This window comes from Epinephelus moara, chromosome 17, assembly GCF_006386435.1.
Source record: "Epinephelus moara isolate mb chromosome 17, YSFRI_EMoa_1.0, whole genome shotgun sequence".
NCBI classification, from domain to species: Eukaryota; Metazoa; Chordata; class Actinopteri; order Perciformes; family Serranidae; genus Epinephelus; species Epinephelus moara.
Window position 1 is genome coordinate 30,786,641 of NC_065522.1, and position 9,871 is coordinate 30,796,511.

The 9,871-nt window shown below is 44.6% G+C and overlaps 2 protein-coding genes, 1 long non-coding RNA gene and 1 pseudogene across 11 annotated transcripts in view; 3 read left to right on the top strand and 1 right to left on the bottom strand.

The window, feature by feature from the left end:
* The window catches only part of LOC126404310 (gastrula zinc finger protein XlCGF57.1-like), a 12,885-nt gene extending 6,725 nt beyond the window's left edge, over positions 1-6,160 (top strand). Inside the window, exon 2 of one of the 3 annotated variants that reach the window (XR_007571434.1) lies at positions 3,572-3,709. Coding sequence is in view for 2 of the 3 variants with exons in the window: in XM_050067466.1 (XP_049923423.1) it covers positions 3,572-4,884 (1,313 nt within the window). In the remaining variant the exon portion in view is untranslated. Of the gene's footprint in view, positions 1-3,571 lie in introns of all 3 variants that reach the window. The other 2 variants (XM_050067466.1, XM_050067467.1) reach the window with 2 other exon arrangements.
* The window catches only part of LOC126404393 (uncharacterized), a 130,757-nt gene that overhangs the window by 104,204 nt on the left and 16,682 nt on the right, over positions 1-9,871 (bottom strand). The gene's annotated exons all lie outside the window — the stretch shown is intronic.
* Positions 1-9,871, top strand: part of LOC126404276 (gastrula zinc finger protein XlCGF57.1-like) — a 236,338-nt gene that overhangs the window by 99,247 nt on the left and 127,220 nt on the right. The window lies entirely within an intron of this gene.
* Positions 8,942-9,871, top strand: part of LOC126404292 (oocyte zinc finger protein XlCOF6-like) — an 89,066-nt pseudogene continuing 88,136 nt past the window's right edge.

Sequence of the window (9,871 nt, forward strand, 5' to 3'; positions counted from 1 at the left end):
CACACACACAACACACACACACACACACACACACACACACACACACACACTATTACTGTAAGGAAAATGCTCAACTTCAGCAAACACTGAAATGAAGAGACTTGGAGAACCACGGAGAAAAGTTACAGCCAATGGGGTGCCTTTAATCGCAGAACTTTAGCATACAACAGTATACTAGTCTACACAGCAAATCAGTTGAAAACAGCCCTGAATAATCACCCTTCAAGTACTTTTATACTGGGCGTCTGCTTGTTCGCGTGTGTGTGTGTGTGTGTACGCTTGGGTCGTGTTTTCTGGGAATCCTAAGTTCTCCTGGTTTCCTACTTATTCCTGGAACTGAGGTTCGTGTGTCAATATTTTCTATCTTTGTCTCTCTGGCAAAAACAGCCGTTTCTATTGCGAAACTTGGCGCATCCGTCCCAACGGTCAGGTCACCCTAACCTAGAACGTTCTCCCTCATTTAACCTCCCAAGGCTTGACAGGCACAAACTACTCAAATTATCAAAACACCTCTTATGGGTCCTTTTTGCTGCCAAATCTGATATTTGACTAGCTGCTTCCTAAACCTCGTGTAACTGATCTTATTTTTCACCTTTAGTATAAAATGATACATTATCTACCTCTACATTACCGGGTTGTCTCAGTCTTCTCCTGTCAGTTTTGCATAATGGGGATGCAAAGTCATGTTTGCTCTCTGAAGTTAGTGGCAAGCTGCACTTGCTCAGGCGCCAGTAATCAGGCACATGAAATGGTAGGCTAATACACTGTTACTGACTACATGGATTATTCTCCTAATTATATTATTTCCTTCCGTTGTTAATATAAATGGTCAATGTTGGTGGCCCCTATTGATTGTTAAAATGTGAACACAGCGTTAGATCTTGCTCGCTAGTACTAGCTAGCCTATGGCGGTCACTCACCAGGACACCTGCCTAGCTCTCCATTCATTCTCCTCACACCACAACTCTGTATCTCTCCTCTGACTGTCATTTCTCCTAACCTGAGTCTTCTCTGGCTCCCTTTGCCATCTGGCTGGCTCAGAGTTGTAGGGTTGTGGCCCGTCATATGTCCCGGCATAAACATTTACAACCTCTTCACTGTCAAAGCTAGCCATTGTCTCATTGTTTAACTGTACCTCTGCTGTACTTGGAATTCAGGACTCCCCCATGCTACGTCACTTCCGGTTTAGCGATTTTACAAATACGGAACTAACAAATGCGACTCCCAAAGTTACAGTTGTGTATATTTTTTTAATTTTTTTAATGACAATTGAGTTCCTGCACCATTTTCCTACACAATGACTCATAGTGACCTCCAACCTGAAATATTCACTTTAAAATGTTTTTGTGGAGGCTTTATTGTCTTCACAGTGCCTCGTTAGCTTCTCTGGTGTCATTAGGTTCTGCGGTGCTGTTAGCTTCCATGGTGTCGTTAGCTTCTGTGGTGTTGTTAGCTATTTTCCGTTGGGGTTATGTGAAGTGTTATAAAGTTTAGTTGATTCAAAACACATTAAACACACATTAAACATGGCTTAGTAGGAACAATTTCAAACACAAGTACACAACTCAGCTTGACTGTAATTCGCAGCATTCACAGACAAACGCTTGTTTTTATCTGGACACATTTTCCCCACAAATACAACATGCTAATGTTTGTAGCACAGGCCTATGGCATTTTACATTGTATAAATTAGCCTAGGGAATAGCAGAGATTGATGCAGCCAGGAAAAATCACACACAGGACTTCAAATGTTTTTGTGGAAGCTTTATTGTCTTCACAGTGCCTCGTTAGCTTCTCTGGTGTCAGTAGCTTCTCTGGTGTCGTTAGCTTCTCTGGTGCCGTTAGCTTCTCTGGTGCTGTTAGCATCTGTGGTGTTGTTAGCTTCTCTGGTGCCGTTAGCTTCTCCGGTGCTGTTAGCTTCTCTGGTGTCATTACCTTCTCTGGTGTCAGTAGCTTCTCTGGTGTCATTAGCTTCTCTGATGTCGTTAGCTTCTGTAGTGTAGTCAGTTTTTCTGGTGTCGTTAGCCTCTGCAGTGCTGTTAGCTTCTCTGGTGCCGTTAGCATCTGTGGTGTCGTTAGCTTCTCTGGTGCTGTTAGCTTCTCTGGTGTCAGTAGCTTCTCTGGTGTCGTTAGCTTCTCTGGTGCTGTTAGCATCTGTGGTGTCGTTAGCTTCTCTGGTGCCGTTAGCTTCTCCGATGCTGTTAGCTTCTCTGGTGTCATTAGCTTCTCTGGTGTCAGTAGCTTCTCTGGTGTCGTTAGCTTCTCCGGTGTCATTAGCTTCTCCGATGTCGTTAGCTTCTGTAGTGTAATCAGTTTTTCTGGTGTCGTTAGCCTCTGCAGTGCTGTTAGCTTCTCTGGTGCTGTTAGCATCTGTGGTGTTGTTAGCTTCTCTGGTGCTGTTAGCTTCTCTGGTGTCAGTAGCTTCTCTGGTGTAGTTAGCTTCTCTGGTGTCAGTAGCTTCTCTGGTGTAGTTAGTTTCTCTGGTGTCGTTAGCTTCTCCGATGTCATGAGGTTCTGTAGTGTAGTCAGTTTTTCTGGTGTCGTTAGCCTCTGCAGTGCTGTTAGCTTCTCTGGTGCTGTTAGCATCTGTGGTGTCGTTAGCTTCTCCGATGTCGTTAGCTTCTGTAGTGTAGTTAGTTTCTCTGGTGTCGTTAGCTTCTGCGGTGCTGTTAGCTTCTCTGGTGTCGTTAGCTTCTGTGGTGTTGTTAGCTATTTTCCGTCTGGGTTATGTGAAGTGGTATAAAGTTTAGTTGATTCAAAACCCATTAAACACACATTAAACATGGCTTAGTAGGAACAATTTCAAACACAAGTACGCAAATCCGCTTCACTATAACTTGCAGCATTCACAGACAAAACATTTGTCTTTATCTTGACACATTTTCCCCACAAATACAACATGCTAATGTTTTTAGCCTATGGCATTTTACATTGTATAAATTAGCCTAGGGAATAGCAGAGATTTCCTCTGCTCATAGGAAGCCAGGAAAAATCACACACAGGACTTACAATGTTTTTGTGGAGACTTTATTGTCTTCAGTTTAATTTCACAGATAAGAAACAATGAAGTAAATAAAAGCTTTGTTTCCACTGAGGGAAATGGTTTCAGCTCACAAACATGGACAGTGATTCTTCAGCCTTATTTCCGCTTTAACACTTTCTGCAGTACTTCAGTGGTTTGAGCACAGCACCTGGGGGGGTAGCTTCCTGTTAATGCATGCTTTGTTTGCTGTTTGGGCCGGGACAGTGTTAGAGGAAACAGATCTTGATGGGCAAGCTGTCAAACTTGACTCACAGCAAACTCTGGCATCCCATGGACAGTCATTCTCACATAATTCACATAAGCCTGAACAAATGAAGAGCTGCACTGGAGCCTCCAAACATGACAAGAGTCTTGCTGCGAAAATGAAAGCTTAGCTCAACCTCACTCACTCTGACACAGCTGAGTGAACACTGTGAAGCTGTTTGATGCTCAGAGATCTGTAGAAGTTCAGTAAGGAGTTTTTGAGCTGTGATGTGAATGAACGACAACATTTCTCTGTAACATCTGTGTGTTTCCTGTTTCCTACAGACGTCCAGCAGCTGTTGGTGGTTAAAGAAGAGGTTCCCCCTGAGCAGCAGGAGTGGAGCTCCAGTGTGGACCAGGAGGACCCAGAGCCTCCACACATTAAAGAGGAACAGGAGGACCCAGAGCCTCCACACATTAAAGAGGACCAGGAGGACCCAGAACCCCCACACATTAAAGAGGAACAGGAGGACCCAGAGCCCCCACACAATAAAGAGGAACAGGAGGACCCAGAGCCTCCACACATTAAAGAGGAACAGGAGTTCACATCCACTCCTGTCCCTGTGAAGAGTGAAGATGATGAAGAGAAACCTCAGTCCTCACAGCTTCATCAAAGACACACTGAACAGATGGAAACTGGAGCTGATGGAGAGGACTGTGGAGGACCAGAACTAGCCAGGAACTCAGATCCAGATACACATTTACAACCTGAGACTGATGACAGTGATGATTGGACAGAGACCAGAGAACCTCAGTCAGGTTTAAACTTTCTCAATGATAATAAAGTCCCTGTCAGTGACTTGACATGTAGTAATGACGAGAGACCGTTTAGCTGCTCTGTATGTGGGAAAAGATTTGGCCGCATGACAGGTGTTAAGAGACACATGAGGACACATACAGGAGAAAAACCATTTAGCTGCTCTGAGTGTAAGAAAGGATTTTCTCAATCAAGTCATCTGAAGAGACACATGAGCACTCATATGGAGGAAAAACCATTTAGCTGCTCTGAGTGTGGGAAAGGATTTGGTCGAAAAGCACTGCTGACATCACATATGAGCAATCATACAGGAGAAAGGCCATTTAGCTGCTCTCAGTGTGGGAACAGATTTTGTGAAAGTGGAGTTCTGACGAAACACATGAGAACTCATACAGGAGAAAAACCATTTCGCTGCTCTGAGTGTGGGAAAAGATTTTGTGAAAGTGGAGTTCTGATGAAACACATGAGAACTCATACAGGAGAAAAACCATTTAGCTGCTCTGAGTGTGGGAAAAGATTTTGTCAATCAAGTACTCTGAAGACACACATGAGAACTCACACAAGAGAAAAACCATTTTGCTGCTCTGTGTGTGGGAAAGGATTTGGTCGAAAAGCACTGCTGACAACACATATGAGCAGTCATACAGGAGAAAGACTGTTTAGCTGCTGGGCTTGTGGGAAGAGATTTTGTCAAAGTGGAGATCTGAAGATACACATGAGATATCATCCAGGTGTTACGACCGGCCTAGGGGAACCGGTACATAGCATGAAAGGATGCTCCCCTCTTTCCCCACTCCCAAGGACGACCAATGCCACACAGCTGCAGTCCAACAAAAGATAATTTATTTAACACTCAACAAGAAAGGTAGCAATAAGCTTCAGAACAACAAACAAAACAATCTACTTTCCAAAACTGACTTACCTACCCAAAAGTAAAGAAAATGAAAATACAGGTCACTCACCTGACTCCCTATAAATAAACAGGAGAAAAAGGATGAACAAAAAGGGCTACCCACCCCTACGGCTACCTGGATTGCTGGACTAATATCACAATTAACTCATTTTTAACACAATACAACAAAGCATGGTGCAGTTGGGAGTAGGGCCAAGAGAAGAGGAAGAACAGCTCAAGCAGCGGCCATTTTATACCAGCTCCACCAATCTCCAACCACCAATCAGCAGCCAGCACCTGGAGAGAGAGAAACACACTAAGGGTGGCAGCACCACCCTCAGGCAGGGAGGAACAACAGAACAGCAGAATAACAAATAAATGGCCCAGGGTCATAACACAGGAGAAAAACCATTCAGCTGCTCTGAGTGTGGGAACAGATTTTGTCAAAGTGGAGATCTGAAGAAAGACATGAGATCTCATACAGGAGAAAAACCATTCAGCTGCTCTGAGTGTGGGAAGAGATTCCTGCTCATAGGCACCTTAGTTGGTCACATGAGAAACCACACAGGAGAGAAACCTCTCAGCTGCCATGTTTGTGACCAGAGATTCACTTGGCCTCGCCAACTCAGAAACCATCAGTGTGTTGGTTGTCAGTCCTCACAGCCTGATCTGAGTCAAACTGAGGAGAACAGAGAGGCAGAGCCTCCAGCCAGCAGCTCAGCTGAACAGATGGAAACAGAGGCTGAAGGAGAGGACTGTGGAGGACCAGAACCAGCCAGGAACTCAGATCCAGATACACATTTACAACCTGTGACTAATGACAAGACTGGAGAGTCCTCTGAACCTGAGACTGATGATAGTGACGATGATTGGAAAGAGACCAGATAATCTCAGTCATGTTTTTGCTGTGAACTTGTAGCTTCCTGTCAGTTGTTAGCAGTTAGCATAAGGTTAAACTGTGCCTTTTAAATGCCAGGGTTTATTCACTGTAAGCTGGTAACAAACTTACGCCTCTCCAGTTCATGTATTTATAGTATTTGCCAGTCGCATTGGAGCTCCATGGTCATAAAATGCGACTGCGAATCACAGTTTGGATCTGGACAGCTGCGCCGCTAAACATGGATGATTTATTCATAATGATAGCAGAGTACGAGGAGGAACTTTGTTGATCAAAAGAGGAGAACGAGCGTCAACGGAAACTACTGGACGCTGTTTTCAACCCTCAGCTTCGGTTACACAGAGCAGGTTTGTTCATTAAACATTACAAGTTCATTATTAATAATATAACTGCAGCTTTGTTCAATAAATATTCAGTCTGTCGACAATTAAAAGCCACGTTAGCTTCTCTGGTGAGGAAAGACCGGAATATCAACATCTTGCCGGCAGACAAAGGGAGATGCACAGTGGTGCTGAAGACAGCGGACTACCATGCCAAAATAACTGCTCTGCTTAGTGACACAGCCACATATGAAACACTGAGGCGTGATCCCACCAGCGGCTACAAAAAGGAGGTCAGATTATTTACAAAATGTGGGAAAGGACAAAATCATTGTCAGACCACTGTATTATCAACTGTACCCTGGTGAGGCCATCCCATGCATTTATGGACTCCCCAAGATACACAAGGAAGGAGCACCACTAAGACCCATCAGCAGCAGCATCAACTCAGTCACGTACAACATCTCCAAACACCTAGCTATGATCTTAGCTCCTCGGTTGGTAACAATCCACACCATGAAAGGAACTCTCAGGATTTTACCAACAAGACCAGAGAGATAACACTGGACTCTAACGACACTATGGTATTGTACGATGTCACTTCACTTTTCACCTGCATTCCCTCCAAAGAAGCAGTTGAGACAGTGAGGAAACGTCTGCTACAAGACCGCTCCCTTCAAGACAGGACTAACTTCACCCCAGACCACATGTTTGACCTGCTGGACCTTTGTTTGACCACCACCTACTCCAAGTACAGCGAGGGTTTCTACCAACAAAAGCACGGCTGTGCTATGGGCTCACCGTTGTCTCCTATAGTGGCCAATCTTTACATGGAAGATGTGGAGAAGAGAGTGCTGACCACCTTTACAGGAATTGCTCCTAGCCACTGGTTCAGGTATGTGGATGACACCTGGGTCAAAATCAAGACAGTCTACCCTTCTTAGACTGTGCAGTGCACATTGAACAAGACAGAAACCTAAACATAGAGGTGTACAGAAACCCTACACACATGGACCAATACCTGCTGTTTGGCTGAAAACGTGCCCACTGGGACAGAGGGGAATGTGAAGGAACAGAATCACATCAGTGAAGCACTTCAAACCTGTGGCTATCCCAACAGGGCCTTGGCCAAAACCTCAGACAGACCCAGAGCAGACAGAGAGGAAGGGACACAAAAACGTAACAACATTGTCACTCCTTATGTCGCAGGAGTGTCTGAGAAACTCAGGAGGATCTTCAACAAACACCACATCCTGGTGCACTTGAAACCCAGCAACACACTGAGACAGAAACCTATCCACCCCAAGGACAAAACACCCAGACAGAAGCAGAGTAATGTAGTGTATGCAGTGCAGCCAGGAATGCACAGATTTATACACTGGAGAGACAAAACAACCACTCCACAAGCGCATGGCACAGCACAGGAGAGCCAGCTCCTCGGGTCAAGACTCAGCTGTCCACTTCCACCTACAGGAGAAGGGACACTCCTTTGAGGACAGCAATGTGCACATCTTGGCCAGAGAGGAAAGATGGTTTGAAAGAGGAGTAAAAGAAGCCATCTACATCAAACTGGAACGACCATCGTTAAACAGAGAAGGTGGCTTACGACACCACTTACCACCCACCTACAATGCAGTCTTGGGATCCCTCCCCAGATTACTTCACACCCATTCACACCTGGTCCCATCTGACCCTAACGACTCACATTGTGACCTTAACGACTCTGAAGCTAAGAGCTTGTGTGACCCCTACGACTCTGCAAGGGTTCCCACCCACACAGGGTTTAAAGCCTGCAACTCTGGGTATCGAACAACAGCTACCACCAGTTTCTCCTCCATTGTTTACCAGCTGTAAACTTGTTGTCGTGACGACCAGAGAAGGTCTGCCTCTGAAATCACCCAGTTGGACAATGGGCAGAAAAAAAGACGACAAAAGAAATGACCTGGGGCACTTCTCCGCTCTGAGTGTACGTTTTTTAACTTGAGTAGTTCAGAGCATTCCGACAAAAACGCCAGGTGCGTAGAACGCAGAAACGCGAGGCGTGTAGTCAAACATTTTTATAGTTTAACAAGAAGAATCTTCTCAACAACTTGAAATTGAGTCATCCACAGTGTTGACTGGTTTATCGAACAATGTGTTTGGACCTTGTGTTGAGAAATGTTTTGAAGCTTTTGTTGTCAAGTTCAACAATAAACCTTCAAGTTCAATCAGTGAATGTCATTCTTTAAAACGTGTGTTCTAATCATCTTGTGTGTGTTTTTCAGAGTAAAACTGTAATTCCAGTAACACTTGTGTACTTTTATTTTGAAGCTCAGAAGCTCATCGCTGCGGTGCTCCACCTCTGCTGTGAATGATTCATTTGAAACTCTTATGTTTTATCTAAATCACGGTATTTCAAAAAAAAAAAAAAAAAAAAGTATTATTCGGCAGTGGACACATTATGAAGTGTAAATTGTGAGGAGGAGGATCCAGTCGGTGGAGAGCAGCTGCAGCGCCTCGCTCTGAAAACTGCGGCCGCCCAGCTCTCGCGATTTTATCGCCGTCCACTTTTGTCATTCGTCAGAGCAAGTCGGGATAAAGACTGCGCATGCCTGGCTCATCTCATCCAAGCTTAAGATCTATAGGGAACGGACCATAAGACTTTTCCCCACAGTGAGACTAGTGATGGTGTGATGAAGCCCCGTGAATGTGTCGAATCTTTCAGGCGGATTGCTTCGCCAAAAGGTTTAACAGCTCACTTAGGAGTACTGACATCTGCTGGTCATTTGATGTACAGCAGTCCTACTGTGATTTTACATGTGGGCTACATGTCAGTGGATCTGGCATACACATAATGATGCTTAATGATGATGATTACGTCAGAATCCCCCTATGAGGTATTGTAAAGCCAGATGAAATGAATCTATCCTGAACGTGGTACATCAGTAAAGTGCATACACACACACATATATATGTATATATACATATATGTGTGTGTGTGTGTGTGTGTGTGTGTGTGTGTCCACAAAAGGTTAGAGTGCTTGTGTGACTGAATCACTCAATCCTCTGTAATTAATGATCTTCAGAATCACCTGGGATCACGACTCGAATCACACAACGAGGCAGTCACGTGATTCCAGAGAAACAGGGCCTCGTTTGTCTTTGGTCACGTGATATCCTGAAAAACGATACGGGCTTCGACACGGGCTTCATTTGGACACGCCCCCTTTGCTCGACACAGGCCTCGGGACTGCAGTATTAGCTGTAACATCACTAAGTGAGACCATTCGAGGTGACTCAGTTTTATTGAACATATTTTGCTTCCAATCCGACGCCGAGGTTCAAACGCCTCTAGACATTCAGCTTAAAACAGCACACTCGAACACTTCGTGTTTATATGTTCACCACTGTTAAAGTGTGAAAATGTCTAAAGTCCAAATGCTGAGATCGTTGGCGAAGCAGCGACTAACTGCGGCTGCTGAAGAGATATTTGGGCTGTTTGAAAGAACGATAGCAGAGTACGAGGAGGAACTTTGTCGATCAAAAGAGGAGAAGGAGCGACAACAGAAACTACTGGACGCTGTTTTCAACCCTCAGCTTCGGTTACACAGAGCAGGTTTGTTCATTAAACATCACAAGTTCATTATTAATAATATAACTGCAGCTTTGTTCAATAAATATTCAGTCTGTCGACGATTTAAAGCCACGTTAGCTTCTCTGGTGTCGTTAGCTTCTCTGG